This window comes from Theropithecus gelada, chromosome 3, assembly GCF_003255815.1.
Source record: "Theropithecus gelada isolate Dixy chromosome 3, Tgel_1.0, whole genome shotgun sequence".
NCBI lineage: Eukaryota > Metazoa > Chordata > Mammalia > Primates > Cercopithecidae > Theropithecus > Theropithecus gelada.
The window spans coordinates 182,137,339-182,154,106 of NC_037670.1; the positions used below are offsets into that span (position 1 = coordinate 182,137,339).

Genomic DNA, 16,768 nt, shown 5'->3' on the forward strand with positions numbered 1-16,768 from the left:
ACAGATGTTTTTCCACCATGCTTTCTTGCCCCCAGCCTTCAGAAGGCCACCGTGGTACACTCTGTAGAGGCCTGGCGCTCCTTGGCAGGATTTCTCCCAGCCCCCTCCCTCCTCCATCCCTGGTGCCCCAACTCGCGTACTCAGTGAAAGCCCATAGGAAAGACGTGGGGGTGCAGACACTCACTCTGTGCAGCCTGTCTCTCAAAGAGCTTCTTAAAATTTAGGCCGAATTCTCCCCGCTTCCTGTGACTGGCTCCCGCTTCTTCCATTCCAATGCGCATGAAAGAAGCTGTGGTCTCCTCTCCCTGGTGTGAGTTCATCCCCTTCTGAATGCAATCCTCTCCCTGGAATGGGTTCATCCATCCCCCTCTGAATGCAGTTCATCCTCTTTTCCTGTGTCCTCAGATCTGGCACATTTCTCCCGGGGCTCACTCATGTGGCTGGGGTGGGAGGGGAATGGGCTCCTGACACTCTGCACCCGACGTACATCGTACACCTGCAGGAGGTGCCTCCTGGTCGTCCTCCAAGGCCGTCCTCTCGGAAGCCCGCCTGGGCCACCTGCCCCCTCTGGCGTGACCACACCTGGGCCCACCTACCCCCTCTGTCAGAAGCCCGCCTGGGCCACCTGCCCCCTCTGGCATGACCACACCTGGGCCCACCTACCCCCTCTGTCAGAAGCCTGCCTGGGCCACCTGCCCCCTCTGGCATGAGTGCGCCTTTACCTTCTGTGTTCCCTGCATCACAGAACTTGCTTTAATTTTTTAGCTGTATTTTTCGCTTGTTTGTTTTCTCCCTCCAACCCAGTAAAACTGTAAAATCCTAAAGGGCAGAAACTAACTTTCCTTAACCATTTCCTTAACCCAGCACCATTTCTTGTATGTTAAATATGTTTTTTAAACATCTCCAAAATAAATCTGCTAGTTAATGGTATTGGTAAGCAATCAATTTCTGATTAAACCTCCTCAGTAACACAGAGTGGACAGGGAATTTATGGTGTTCTGCATGATGAGTACAAGGACTGTGAGCCGGTGCCACCATAGTCAATAAAACAGGAAGCATTACCACCCTAACGATGCAGAAGTCGCGACACCTTGATTTAGTGATCAGTAAGCGCTCAATTAGTGTTTAAACGAGGAGAAAGCTCTGAGTCATCTCGCTAATGAACAAAGAGAAAGAGCATGATTTTATTCCCAGTGGCTTCTGTTATAACGTCACCGGCATGAAGGCCCTGAAAGGCAATATGTTTAGGACATTTCTCCATCACTTTTGATGATGGATACATAGAAAACAATGATTTATAAAATAATTCAGAGGAAGTTGATTGTACCTTGAAAGATCATCAGTATATAAAGCTTAAATTTCCAATTAAAATATTTCATCAGCTGAGAGAGGCGGGGAGAAGCTGCGGCCCAGATCTCTAAGTCCCTACATTCACGGGGCAGCAAAATCTGCCCAGCAACACTACGGCCTCCGGTCACGCACTTCCTGCGCTTATTCAGTCTTTGTTCATTAGTGAGATGACTAACAGCTTTCTCCTCATTTAAACACTGGACAGAAAAGAAAATGAGTTCTGGGTTTTCATGCATTTTTTTTAAATACTGAGAAGCATCTATCTTAACAAAGAAGAAAAATACCTAAGCCAAAATGCCACCAAGTGCTCATTTTCTGAATAACCGTTTGACGGCTGTGCTAAACGTCTGTGTGTCGGAATGACCACGGAACTCATTAATTCAAACTCATTAATTCAAACATCTCCGAGGGGGAAAGAAGGACTTCCTGATAATTATGCTGAGGAACGGCAGAGACCAGCACTGCGAGGCCGACCACGGAGTGTGGGAGGTTCCAAGGTGACAGAGCCAAACTTATCAGCAGGTGGACCCTGGCTGCTGGTGGAATATTTGACATGACCAGTGCCCACGCCCCTCTCCCATTCCTGTTTCTTGAAATGGAGAGCAGGCCAGACGGGGCCAGTGGTGGAAGATGCTCCTCTCCCATGCACCCAGCGGCCCTGGGGAGCGGCAGAGCCGGCGCATGCACCCCAACAGATCAGCCCAAATGGACCGTCACAAGCTCCCAACGGAGGGGATGTTCTGGTGCGGAGGCAGCCGCCACGCTCGTCCCGGCATGGGGAAGGCCGCCACGCTGGCCCCTGGATGGGGAAGGCCGCCACGCTCGCCCGCTGGATGGGGAAGGCCGCCACGCTCGCCCCCTGGATGGGGAAGGCCGCCACGCTGGCCCCTGGATGGGAAAGGCCGCGAGGCTCGCCGTATGGGGAAGGCTGCTTTGAGAGCACTCTGGGGCATACGTGGAGAATGCTGGTGCTGGAATCCTAATGCAGTAAGTCAGGAATGGAAAGACTTCAGTAAACACGACTGGTTAGTGTGACCAGGCCTGATGAGCACTGAGCTGCTGAGTCCGGCAGAGCCACTGAGCACCTGGAGAGCGTCCCAGGACGTGCAGCCCACTGTGCTCCGCCTAGGAAGGCATCCTGTCTGTGGTAGGAGCTTGCTTTCCCCAGGAGCTGCTATGAGCCAACTCACAGGGCATCACTACGATACCTCCCAATGGTTCATAGCACGAATTGCTCAATATCTACCAAAGACCTTCACTCTCAGTGAGTTTCCGCAACGTGCTACAGTTTGTTTCTAATGCATGGATGTCGCTGCTGCGTGGCTGACCTCACGTCTGGCTGCTGAGGACAGGGGAGCGCCTCAGGCACTCAATTTACCCTCGACGAGAATCTATGCTGTGCCCTGTCCCACAAGCAAATTCCATTCTAACTCTGACTCTATTTTAGTGCCGGGGCTATTTAATAAAATAACTGAAACTCAAGGAGGGGCATGATGATGGGTTCAAAATGGAACAACTGAGGCTCCCATTGAATGAAACCCAATGCTGTTTGCAGGTGACGCCCCGCTCACTGGCCCGTCTGAGGCGCGGGGGGTGAGCCTCCAAGGCTATGCTCCTGCCTTTCTCTATTCAGAAGCCCGTGAAGAAGGCCCTTGGACGTCAGTCTAGGTGAGCATGCCGCCGTCAAGTCGGGGGAAAAGACGGGAAACCGCTTCACAGAAAAGTGTCCACTGATTTCCCTTCACTCCAACTTCTTCCGAGTCTCTGAAACTTTTAATGACGCCTCGCCTTTCCCTCGTATGTTACTAAAACCATCTCTGGACTGCACGGGGGTTACTTTACTGATTGTTCACTTCCAGCGTCTGGGGACGTGATGTGACGGCCCCGTTACAGAAACCTGAAATCTCACAGCAGCAGAGGAGGCACAGCACGGGGCCCCACAGCCCTTCCGATAAAGACACAACGGGGCAGAGGAGGAGCACGAAGCAATCATTTCAGAGCTGGAGGTGCTAAATTACCAACGTTCAAGGGAGTGGGATAAATGCCAGTTTCCATCGTGCTGTGCTGAGACCTGCTCTGCAGTGCTGAGGTGCGGGCACGCCGAGGGAATGTGTTTGCCAGGATCCCGGTGCCCTCTGATTCCCCTCATCAGAGTCAGAGACTTCCACTGAGCCCAGTTTCAGACTCTCGACCTAATTTCCATTTTATTTTTTAAAGATTATTTTATCAACGATAGTTATGGTTACAGCCACTCCTGACTGGGCACTCCATGAGGAGCTTCACACGTGGCCCTCGTGACACCTGCAGGGCCACTACCCCTGTTTACAGCTGACGACTCGGGGGGCACAGAAGCTGAGCAGCCCCTTGGCCCCAGAGCAGTGAGTGGAGGAGCCTCTGACCCAAGGACAGAGCTGCATGAAATCCACCTTCTGCACCCACAAAATCCAGCAGGATGTCCAGTGCACCAAAGGTGCTTAGTTGGTCTCAGTTAATGAATAAAAAATTTAAATTTAGCATGTTTAAAATAGCCTTAAGTGGACCAGACCCTCTAGGGTTAGGCTCACACAGAAGGGCTCCCACAGGCTCCTGGAAAGGCTTTAAGGAATGTTTCTCAGGCCAGCCAGTGGTCCTGATGGGAGGTGGGCCTGGCACAGAGCAGGGCTGGGACTGGCCTCTCATTGTGAGACTAACCCTAGAGGGAGACCTGGGGCCCACAGTGCCCCGTGACCCTGCACTTCCACGGGGTCTGAAGGCCCCCAGCCTCCACCATGAGGGGTGATTTCAACCAATCAGGAAACACAGTTCGTGATCAGGAAAAACACAAATATGGCCCAGGTGCCACTGGGCCCCCATTGAGCAGCCTCTTAACTGTGACCTGTCGGTCTGGCACACCGTGGCCCCTGCATGGCTCTGGGCCAGCATCAGGGCTCTGTTTGGCGGCTGTGGACAGCCTGGATTCTGCATTCAAACATTATTGTGACATCCTCCTGAGCAGAGGCAAGACCACAGCAAAGACGGCCGCCCGGAGCTGCCCTCGGAAGGGCCTCAGAGAACCATGGGGCCAAGGCCAGGCCTTCCCCAGGCACCACCTGCTAAGATGCAAAAGTGCCTCAACTTCCTCACCTGCATGCACCGAACATGCCGCCTTGTGGGGCCATCATCTGTGGAAACTCACCCTGTGGTTCCCACGCTTGGAGCAAGGTTCCAGCAAGCCCCTAAGCTGGCCTGGGATTGAGCTTAGCAGCCACGTGTCCTCTGGGAGGACTCTGCCTTTCAAGGTCTGTGGGGGTTGCCCAGAGTTAACTTAAGTCATTTCAATGGCTCAATGGCAGGAACATAATAGAAACTGGGCCCACATTGCTTCCCACACACATCCCAGGGCCACAGCTCCTGGTGAGACCCCAGTGGAGTCCAAGAGAACGCAGAAGGTCCTCAGACTTTCCTGTCTCACACCAGCACAGCTTCCATCTTAGAAAGGAGTGTGTCAAATTAGAGGTGATGTAACTAACGTTTGGCAGAAAAGGAGTGTGTGAGCATCACCAACAAACCCCCAAGGTCCCCAGGGCCATCCTGGGCCTCAACACCTGGTCCAAAATCCTATCCCAGGGAGCTGGCCAGGCTGTGGCCTCCAAAGGTGATTTCTCAGCTCTCGTCCCTCCCTCCTGCCAGGCAATGCAGGACCTGTGAACTCTGGCCTAACCAGTCATCATAAAAATCATGCCTGCTTTTCCATTTACAAAGTTTACCGAGATTCCTAATTCCGTGTCCTTAAAATGTTGAGTGGGCTTTGCATGTTGAAGGGCATCGGAGGGCTCTGGGCTTTGCACGTTGAAGGGCATCGGAGGGCTCTGGGCTTTGCATGTTGAAGGGCATCGGAGGGCTCTGGGCTTTGCGTGTTGAAGGGCATCGGAGGGCTCTGGGCTTTGCATGCTGAAGGGCATCGGACGGCTCTGCAATGCAGGTCCTTGCAGCTCCCACTGGCCCTGCATAAATACCCCTGGGGTTCGCCTCCGAGCCTGTCTGGGCTCTCTGTGCCCAGGGCGTCACCTTGTGTTTTGGTGCGAGACCCTCATGCCCACAGGCAGACAGAGCCCTTATGCTGCCCTGGGCTGCCCCCTGGGGCGGGCTTGCTGGGGAGCAGGAACTTTCCTCAGACGCAGTAGTTGCACCTGGTGCCCCTAATTCCAGCCACGTTCAGGGCCCCTTGGTCTCCCTCAGTCGGGTTGCAGTGTCCACTGCTGTCCCAGGTCCCTTCCCAAAGGGTGAAGAGCAGCCACCTACCTCCTCTACCTCCCTGGTGTGCATCCGTGGTTTAAATGGTGGGCTTTCTGGAGTCACACTTTGTCCCAAGAACGATCCCACAGAGCCTCACCCTGAGGACTAAGCATTTGCGGGGGGGCTGGACTGGGGGCAGATGTTGCTTAAGGAGCCCCAGGAACACCAAAGCCCTGTTCACAGGCTGCCCACTGGCCTGGGACACCGGCGTGAAGCCGAGAGGAAACACGTCCAGGTACCCACACCCTAGAGGAAAAGCCAACCCAGGCCCGGGGAGGAAGTGGAAGGGTCACCTCAGCACGGGGTCTGTCCTGCGCCATCCGGGTCCTGGCGAGCGCGTCTGAAGCTGGGGCCTGGGACAGGGCCTCCAGGAAGGGCAGGTGGCGTCGGAAGGCCTTGGCCAGGGCAGCGCCGCCCTCCCGAGTGTACCTCCTCTCACTGCCAACGCTGTGTTTTGAGGGCCTGAAAAAGCAAAAGAAACCAGACATCAACCGCATGTTTGCTGGTGCACGGAGCTGCCCTGTCCCCTGTGGTGCCTGGGTGCATGCGAGGGGGCCAGGAGCCCGGCTCGGTGGCCGGCCTGGCCTTGCTGCTCCGTGACCATGAGTTTGAACTTCTCCCAGACCTCTGAGCCTGTGTCTGGACGAGGATGGCTAACAGCACCTGCCTCGTGGTTGTGGGGATGGACGAATGACCCCTTCTGAGAGCTGAAGACAGGCAGTAAAAGTAACACGCAGGAACCAAGGGGAGGGGAGAAAGGGAGGAAGCTGCAGACGCTGGCTGCAGGTTCAGCAAGAATTCTCCAGGAGGCAGAGGCAGCCGAAGGCCGGGTGGGCATGGGGGGCCTGAGGCTTGGCACAGCTTCTGCTGGGTTTGTGGGGAGACCAAGGAAGGCAGCCCAGAAGCTGGAAAAGGTGGGAACCAGGTTCTCGCCTCATAAATGTGCATTGTTTTAGGCCTCAGGTTGATGTACTTCGCTGCAGCCTCGGGACGTCCGTGCAGTGCTCTCGGCCCCTCCACTGCAGTCCCTGCTGTTAAACAGTGATGCACACAGACCACGCAGGGCAGGGATGCCTGAGGCTAGAAGGACAAACACATAAGACACTTCCCGCGGGCTGACACACGTGGTGCCCATGCTGCTGAGGGCGGCAGGGGTAGGGCCGGCGAGGACAAGGCCAAGAACCAGGTGCGGCAGGCAGGGGCCCCGCGGAACCAGGAAGGCTGGCAGGGGTCCCGCGGAACCAGGCGCGGCTGGCAGGGGCCCCGCGGAACCAGGAAGGCTGGCAGGGGCCCCGTGGAACCAGGAAGGCTGGCAGGGGCCCCGCGGCACTGCTGTGTGCTAAAGGTATAAATCCAGGAGGCAGCTGGACATGTCAGCCACATGTGGCCCCCGCTAACGATGCTCAGAGTCCCTGAGAGAGTGGCCACTTCCCAGCGGGGCCCCCAGCACCAGCTTATGCAGCCACACGGAAAGGAATCTCCCAGCCTCCCAGAGCCAGGGAGATTCGCTGGGAAAGCAGCAGTAACGCCCAAGCTCATCCCCACTGTTCTGCAGCTTATGCCCCGCTGCCAGCACGAGACTCAGGCCTCCCTCATCACAGGCTTTGCAGGTGCGGTCGGCTGCCATCTGCTTCTCTCAGGCCAAGGAGAAGCTAGGTCCAAGCTGGAGACAGAGTCATGACTCCCCACTGGCCCACGTGCAGCCCTGGTGGAGGCCTGGGCGTGGTGGGAGGACGTCTGTGGCCCCCGGAGCCTGCGCCCCGTCCCCCTTTACCCTCAGCCGCGGTGGAGAGCTTGCCTGAGCCATGGGGCAGCGTCTCAGCCCGGAACACAACGGGCATGGCCTCCCCACCTGCCAGCTCATCCGCAGACTCTGCCACTGGTCTCCACGCCCAGGACTCAGCCGCCCAGAGCTTCACAGCCCCCACGGAGGCCTCTGCTTTTTGCATATGACCAAAAGGGCCCAGAGCATGCTCCTAAATGAGGAAGAGAATTCCCACAGGAGATGCCGCTACCAGCCAGGATGAAGAACACCTGCGTGAGTAACTACACTCCACCCCCACCTTCCATCGAGGCCCCACCTCCAAATATATAGAGAGAGTGAGGCTGGCATGGGGGTATAATCCGCTATATAATCCCGGCACTTTGGGAAGTGGAGGCAGGAGGGTCACTAGAGCCCAGGAACTTGAGGCTGCAGTGAGCTACAATGGTGCCGCTGTGCTCCAGCCCCAGGCAACAGAGAAAGACCTTGTTTCAAAAAAAAAACAAAAAGTGTGTGCGCGTGTGTGTGCGTGTGAGTTTGAGTGTGTAAATGTGTGTGTGAGGGTGTGTGTGTGAGGGGTGTGTGAGTATATGAGAATGTGTGAATGTGTGTGTTAGTGTGTGCATGTGTGCATGTGTCTGTGTGAGTGCTTCTAATAAAATGCAAAGATTTCATAGACGTGGAGTTTAGACACAGACCAAAGAGCTTTCAATTCTGATTATTTTTAGTTTTTATAGTTAATTGAGTGCCTCATTTATGTCTATAAAAGAATAGGCATCACCATTAAAAAGATGGGCCAGTGTGGGGGCCTTGCTGCTCGGCTCTGCTGCCCACAGACAACAGCAGGGCCCTCCGTGAGCCTGCTGCCTCAGCAACGCTCCCAAATCCCCTTCCCCCTGAGAGCCATGCTCAGTGATGACCCATCACTTCAGGTCCGAATTGTGCTGCAGTGGACGGTCAGATGCCACAGGCCCCCGTGCCATGCCCCACTGCCAGCACGAGACTCAGGCCTCCCTCATAACAGGCTTTGCAGGTGCGGTCGGCTGCCATCTGCTTCTCTCAGGCCAGGGAGAAGCTAGGTTCAAGCTGAAGGCAGGCACTTTCCTGAGAGCCCAGGCACTGGCTGCCTCAGAGCCCTGGGGCATGGCTCCACCGTGGCCTTCTCAACACCTAACTCTAGATCCTTGTTAGCGAAAGAAGACAGAATTACGGCTAGTGTATGAGAGTCATGTTTAACTGACCACAGGTTGCCTCCAAGTGACCTCACACCACTTAACATATGAAATAGGAGGCTTAAATAGATACTTGCAAGTCTCTCTCCAACTCTGATGCAGGTGTTGACATGAATTCTGTTGACAGCTATGTTATCAACCTCACAATACACTTTCATCATTTTTGTTTAAACAATCAACTTCTTTAAATGTGATTTAAGTGATAGGAAAACACCATCTATCGATTGATGCAGTTGCCTTCGCGTGCTCTCTGGTGTGTTTCCATCGAGCACCTTTCCCTTCCGCCGGAATGGCAGTTTTACCAGCCCTGGCCATGGAGCTCTGCTGGGGATGACGTCCTTCTGCATCTGTATTTCTGAAACAGCCATAATTTTACCTTTGTATTTGAAGGATACTTCCATGGGATATGGAACTCTGGGTTAATTTTTTTTTCCTTTCAGTACTTTAAAAACGCTTTCCATCATCTTCTGGCATGGAGCATTCTCAAGGAAAAACCTGCAGTGGCCTTCATCATCTCATCTCTCTATGAAATGTACCTTTTTGTCCTCTGACTGCTTTTAAGGTTGGCTTTTTATCACTGGTTTTGAGAAATTTGATTACAATATTTCTTGGTCTTCATGTTTCTTTCTTAGCTCATTGAGCTTTCTGGATCTGTGAGTTTATTATTTTTATCATATTGAAACAATTTTGGTCATTATTTCTTCAAATGATTTTTCTGTTCCTGTCTCTCCCCCCTTGGGACTCCAGTTATACATATATTTGGCCTTTAGATGTGTCCCATAGCTCACTGGTGTTCTTAATTTTTTAAAATTATCCTTCCTCATTTCCTTAGTTCCTATTGCTGTTTCTTCAAGTTCACTAACATTTTCTACCACAATGTCTAACCTGCTGTTCACTCCACTCATGGTTTTTTCCTGTCTGCTACTTATTTTGTGTCAGTTCTGTGTCTACACGGATGAATTCTATGAGTTGCATTTTCCTGCTCCTTTTCATGCCAGATAATCCATGTCTATATATTCACATTGTGAATTTTACCTTATTGGGTGATGGATATTTGCATTCCCATAAATATTATTTACCCTTGCTCTGGCATTCAGTTAAGTTGCTTGGGACCAGTTCAACCCTCTTGGGTTTTACCTCTAAATCTTGTTTGGCAGAATCAGAGCAGCAATTATCTATGAGAAATTACCCCCCACTACTGAGACAAGACTCTGTGGGCACTCTAGCCAATGATCTGGGAATTATGAGGTTTGCAAGTCTGAGAGGTGTGAAGAGGCACTAGGTCACACTCTGTATGAATGTCAGGTACCGTTTGCTCTCATTTTTTGGATGGTTCTTTTCCCTCATAGACACAAGATCATCAGTCATCTACCAAATCCTCAGCAGTGACTGAAAATCTCCAGGGCTCTCTGTGCACTCTTCTCTCTTATACTCCGACCTGTGAACGCAAGCTGCCTTGGTTTCCCCAGACCTTCAGCTCTGTCTGGTCAACTCTGGCAGTCCACTGAGCACCACTGTCCCTGAGGCAGCTGGGGGCAAGTGTCATCACCACACAGCTGTGTCCCCTCCCAAAATGGCCCTCCACCATGGGGGTCTGCCTCACCCATGTTTATACCCCATCGGGGGAGGTCTGCATCCCACACTGGTCCCTAGCCCCTGAGGAGGGGTCAGGGCTCCAGAGGCCTCTGTCGTGACCACACTGAGTCCAACCTCTCCTCGGCCAAACTCATCTCTTCACTTCCCCACGACGGGTCTTCCCAAGACCCTGCACTCGGACTTCAGAACCACAGAGTCTGCCGTCCAGACAGCCAAGATGTAGCTCCCCGGGAACCCCTGGGGCCCTGCCCATGGCCAGTGAGGAACTTGGGGGACTTGACTCCAGCGCCCCCGATGCCAGCGGAAAGGCGACTTAGATTTCTCCTTGAGAAGTGCTCCAGCCAAGAAGACAATGGAAAACATTTTTAAAGTAGTGAAAGAAAAAAAATTAACCCAGAATTCTATATCCCATGAAAATATCCTTCAAATACAAAGGTAGACTTATGGCTCTCTTAGAAATACGATGCTGAAGGACATCATCCCCAGCAGAGCTCCACAACCAGGATGTCAACAGCCCAGGCACCCCAGGCAGGCACAGGAGGTAGATATAAGTCAAGGAGCACCTGTATACATATATATGTATACACATGTATGTGTGTGTGTATGTGTGCATGTATATCTCCTTTCACAGAATGTGATGCTACATTCTGAACAAAATCATATTCAGAAAAAGTCTCAGTATGTCTCCAAACACAGCACTGTGGCATCACCCAACAGCCTGAGGGAGGTGCAGCTCAGACTCTGCAGGTGCTGAGTGAGGCAGTATTACTGCAAATAGAACACACGCTTTGCTAAGAACAATTTCCACTTCTGGGTATCAGGAAGAAGTGTCTTCTATCCAAATATGACCATCTGGTACTTGTATATGGGTCTTTACTGTGATTTAGAAACACTTTAGGAAATACACTGGGGCTTGAGTGGATGCGGAACTCACTATAAATTTCCCACATACAGTAATGGAATAGGTTTCCAGGTACTGTTTCCATGTGGGATGTTGATTTTCAAGAACAGATCACTAACATTAGGTGTGTGATGCCTGCATGGGGCTTATTTAAAAATGCCATTGTTGCTTGATTATCTCAATTGATAAATACACCATGGTTTTATTTCTAGTGCCTTTTTGTATTACTTTGTTCCCACACTGCTGATAAAGATATACCTGAGACTGGGTAATTTATAAAGGAGAGGTTTAATTGACTCACAGTTCAGCATGGCTGGGGAGGTCTCAGGAAACTTACAATCACAGCAGAAAGGGAAGCAAACACACCCTTCTTCACAAGGTGGCAGGAGAGAGAAATGCAAGGAGCAAAGGTGAAAGAGTCCCTTATAAAACCATCAGATCTTGTGAGAACTCACTCACTGTCATAAGAACTGCATGGAGACAGTCACCTCCATGATTCAATTACTGACACATGCAGATTATAAGAACTACAATTCAAGATGAGATTTGGGTGGGGACACAGCCCAACAATATCACTTTTCAAGTTACCCTGATACAGATGTAGTAGACATATAAATTACCAAGGCCTTCGCAGCTCTTTGCATCTCAAATCATGGCTATAGTTTCCTTGGCCATTTTTTAATTGATGAAATTTCATGTTCTATGTTGTCAGAGTGTAATTTAACTGCAGTTAACTTACTTTTCTGGTATTTTGTCTACTTTTCTCACTAATTGCTAATCAATGCAGATGGAACCACCTCATAAATGTACCTTTAAATTGTCATATTCATCTTTGCTTTGCCTCTGCCCATGCTTGGGGACTTGTTTGTGACACTGCAATATGTCACAGCAATGAGAGTGTTTATCATTATGCTGTGTGGTGGTGTAGCAATTAACTCGCACATTGACTTTTGCTCTGTCATCCAGCTTGAAGTAGGTCAAAACTTCATACGTATGGATTTTGTACTTCAAAAAGATGAAAAATGTTTTACACTTAGTAGCTACTCCCTTCTCCACTTGCACACACTGGACTTAGGCTCACGATAATATGAGATATCCTAGATTGTCACCCAGTTTGTTAAAGGAAAAGATTCCAAATTACAGGCCCATCTTATGTTATACATCCAACCTTCATGGCCACCCAAAGTTCCCTGTGAAGTTGTCCGTGCTTACATACACAGCTGGTATTCTTTGTCCCTGTTCCTGCCTCAGGAGCCTTTAGCATGTTCCCAGGTTCTCTTTAGCCATTAGCATGTTCCCTGGTTCTCAGGTCCTCCTTAGCGCTAGCGTGTTCTTCTCAGGTTCTGGCTTCTCAGGTCCCCCTTAGCCCTTACCATGTTCCCAGGTTCTTGGTTATCTTAGCCCTTAGCATGTTCTCAAGTCCTCAGTTCTCAGGTTCCCCTTCCTTGACTCTCTTAGCCCTTAGCATGTTCTCAGCTTCTCCTTATAGCATGTTCTCAGGTTCCTGGTGACTCCTTAGGTGCCAGCTCTGTTCCTCACACTGGGCATTCATACTTACTGCTTTGCTGATCTTCCACACTACGTCTCTTTTGGGCTTTCTCTCTTGGGGCTTACTCTGCTTGAGGGCCCTCATGTGTGTGAAGAGAAGAACCAGCAGGAGAAATTAGCTTGTGGTAAGCCCAAAACAGGGCTGTGAATTCTGAAGACTTCATTCTAATGTCACTTTTATTTCATGAATGAGTAATTGGTTTTCAGCAAGTAACTCAATCTCCTGAGATTAACTGCCTCATGTGAAGAACACCAGCTACTATGTCACTGGCCTATTGTGGATTCCTGTTCAGCTGTGAAGCTCAGAATGCTCTGAACACACATGAACTGGAGAAATCCAGGCGACATTCTTGGTTAGTGTTGCTACCCATGCAAGAATTCAAAGGCATGGGCAGATCACGCATTCCGTCCTTCACCACCGTTTATCCAGCAAATGCTGGCCCGGGGTCTATCTGGTGGAGGGCACAGGCAGGCACTAGGGGAGCCTGGTTAGAAGCAGCTCCTGGGACTGGGGAGTGAGGACGCTGAAAGCCAACAGGGCTCCTTATCACGCAGCAGGACTCAGAACATGAGGATCCCTTTAACAAGGAATGAAACAAATCCTTTACTTTAAAATCGCTTGAAAATCTAGAGGTGAAGGCCACAAATTAAATCTAAAATAAGAAAAATTTATAAATACTAAAGAAGAGGGGAATGAGCCACAATCCACGTATGAGGAGGCAAACAAGCCACAATCCACGTATGAGAAGAAAGAGCCCCAAAGAGGAATCGGTACCCTTGCTGCGGGCCCCACCCTCCGACCTGACCCACGGGGCTTTGGAAACACCACTTGACCTTATAAAAGCTGAGTTTCAAACAGAAACAGTCCCAAAGGCCAAATTCTGAAGATAGCCATGGATTAACCAGGCAACAAAAACAAAGAGGAAGCAGGAAAGGCCCTATTCATCTAGGAAAATGGAATCCAAGACAAGCATTAAGGGAGATGCAGGCACCATTTAAACAACAATCCGCCAGTGATGGACGCCGAGGACGGGCTGACGCAGCCCCGTGTGCTAAGCAGCAGAGCCTCAGAGCCTATGAAGCTAAACACGTCAACCCCCAAAGGAAAACTCACAGAAATACTGTCTTTGAGAAATTTCAGAAAGTCACAATATAAATAAGGACATGTTGATCTGAAATAATACAATTGACACATTTTTACCTAATTACACATCATATATATATATATATATATATAAAATTATAAACTATTTGTAAAAATCTGTATCCTGCAAATAGTTAAACGAATATATTATTGAAGCGCCAACTGGAGATTAAATATGGTTCCAATTAGGCCAAAGAAATCCTCAAAATTACCAAAGAGCAAAAGTTGAACAAAGTCACATTCTGACCAAAATGCAGTAGAATTAGACACTAATTTAAACTTTAAAAACAACACATAAATATGAAAAAGTAGAAAAGCCTACCAAACACTTATTGTTTCAAAAGGATATAAAATGACAATTACTGATAATTTAGAACAAAAGCAAGTGAGAATTCGTCAAAGTTATAGAATGATGTTAAAATTATGCTCAAAAGCAAATAATAAATTTATGTGATTTCATTATTTTTAAAAAATGAATAAAGAGCATAAATAAGTTTTACTGAAGAAGCTTAGAGAATAGCAAAAAGAAGAAAATCTGAGAGATAATTCTTTTTAAAAATTGTGTTAAAAGGGTGAACAAAAGGAATTTTTTTTTGAGCCAGGGTCTCACTGTCTCCCAGGCTAGAGTGCTGTGTGTGATCATGACTCAGGCAGCCTCAATCCCGGGCTCAGGTGATCCCTCAGCCTCCTGAGTGGCCAGGCGCCACCACACCCAGCTAAAGAAAAAGTGAGTTTACAATGGCAAGGGAATATAAGTACACATGTGCTGAGTAATTTTAAAAATCATAATAGTGAGGACTAAGCTCTGATTTTTTTATCTTGCCCAAATTCCTATCTAAGAGGTCTACAAACCATAAATTCTCATCAGAGGGTTTTATTTGACCCTATATATCGTGACTTACTTTTCAGTTTGACTCTGGCAGAACATTACCAGGCAAGGAAAAAAATCAAAATATTTAACCCTAAAATATATTTCCTTGCAATACTTTGAAATTGCCCTGCAAAGTCTCTTGTGGAAAAAATCCACATTCTATAGGGATCCCCTTCCCCCCTTGTTTTCCTTTCTTCCTTTCCAGATCCCAGGAGATAATCAACCAAGAGCTAGGCACCCTTTTAGGTCCAATAAGGAGCATCTTACAACCTGCTCTCTCTGAAGTCAGCTATCTGAGAGCTTCCTCTGCACAATAAAACTTGGTCTCCACAATCCTTTATCTTAACCTGAACATTTCCTTTATGTGGGTCCCAGGTCTTCAGATAAACTCAACCAGCTGTCAACCAGAAAATGTTTGAATTCACCTATAGCCTGGAAGCCCCAGCTTTGAGTTGTCCCTCCTTCTGAACCAAACCAATGTATTTGATTGATGTCTCATGCCTCCCTAAAATCTATAAAACCAAGCTGCACCCCGAGCACCCTGGGCCCATGTGCTCAGGGCCTCCTGAGGGCTGCGTCACGGGCCATGGCCACTCATATTTGGCTCAGAATACATCTCTAAAAATATTTTACAGAGTTTGACTCTTTTCATCAACAGGAGAAGAGCATCCACTACACTGCATTACCAAATGTGGAATAGGTATTAAAGGATAGCTTTTAAATACCCCAAATCACACAACAGTGTAAGCATGTTTTACCAATAATCTTGGAAGACAATGAAAATGCCCTATAAATAAAGAGCATTCCTAAAAATTATACTAGAAAGTAGATCATTTCAATGGTAAAAGAAGTTTTCCAGAAATTTTAGGAAAAAAAGAAAAACGATCACATTTCCATGAGGATGATAATTTTGTGGGCAACTGTTGAGGAAGATGAAGGGCCACACTGTTTCTTATTCTCTCCTGGGCAGGGCCTCGTGGGAACCTCCCTCAGTAGGTGTCAGAGTCGGGCACGAGGAAGGCGCCGCCATGGGACTGAGGAGGGCTTTGGGTCAGCAGGAGGGACAGCATGAGAGGGGGTGACTGTCCCAGGCAGTCATGCCTGGGCTTGGGGAAGAGCTGGGGAATGTGCCCAGACTCCTCTGCCCTCCATGCTGGGTGCAGCTTGTTCCAAACCCCACCAAAGCCAGAGCCCCAGAGGACCCGATGGAGCCTACAGGCATGAAGCCCATTGCAGGGCAGGGGAGGGAAGCGGGGAGGAAAGGAGTCTGGAGAATATCCAGCCAATGCCTCCCTAAATGGGCCTCTGTTTTGGGGGCAGGGATAATTGGTCTTGCCTGGGTTCAACACTCACAAAGAAAGAATTTGGAAATCCAACCTACAGAATGGTAAGAGCTCTCTGTTTTTATTTGCAACCATAGCTAGTGCCATCTACGTTCCAGGCTGATAAAAATATTTTTACAAAATATAATATGTGAAAAGTTACTACCCTGAAATATAAAGAATCTATAATACAAGGAACAAACAGAAATATACAAAAAGTCCTTTTTATACAGACAAAGACATATACAGGAAATTCACAAAGAAAATTCCAATCTTGGCCGGACGTGGTGGCTCATGCCTGTAATCCCAGCACTTTGGGAGGCCAAGGTGGGTGGATCACGAGGTTAGGAGTTCGAGACCAGCCTGGCCAACATGGCAAAACTCCGTCTCTACTAAAAATACAAAAATTAGCCAGGCATGGTGGCGCACACCTGTAGTCCCAGCTACTGAGGAGGCTGAGGCAACAGAATCGCTTGAACCCAAGAGGTGGAGGCTGTAGTAAACCGAGATCACGCCACTGCACTCCAGCCTGGGTGACGAAGCAAGACAGAGAAAAGAAAGAAAAGGAAAGGAGAGGAGAGGAGAGGAGGAATGAAAGAAAGAGAGAGAGAGAGAGAGAGAAAGAAAGAAGGAAGGAAGGAAGGAAGGAAGGAAGGAAGGAAGGAAGGAAGGAAGGAAGGAAGGAAGGAAGGAAGGAAAGAAAGAAAGAAAGAAAGAAAGAAAGAAAGAAAGAAAGAAAGAAAGAAAGAAAGAAAGAAAGAAAGAAA

The 16,768-nt window shown here is 49.3% G+C and overlaps 1 protein-coding gene across 2 annotated transcripts in view; it reads right to left on the minus strand.

Annotated features, from left to right (window-relative positions):
• The window catches only part of PTPRN2 (protein tyrosine phosphatase, receptor type N2), an 898,882-nt gene that overhangs the window by 524,834 nt on the left and 357,280 nt on the right, over positions 1-16,768 (minus strand). For both annotated transcript variants that reach the window (XM_025379168.1, XM_025379167.1), the window contains exon 5: positions 5,919-6,087. In XM_025379168.1, coding sequence (XP_025234953.1) covers positions 5,919-6,087 — 169 coding nt within the window. The remainder of the gene's footprint in view (positions 1-5,918; positions 6,088-16,768) is intronic.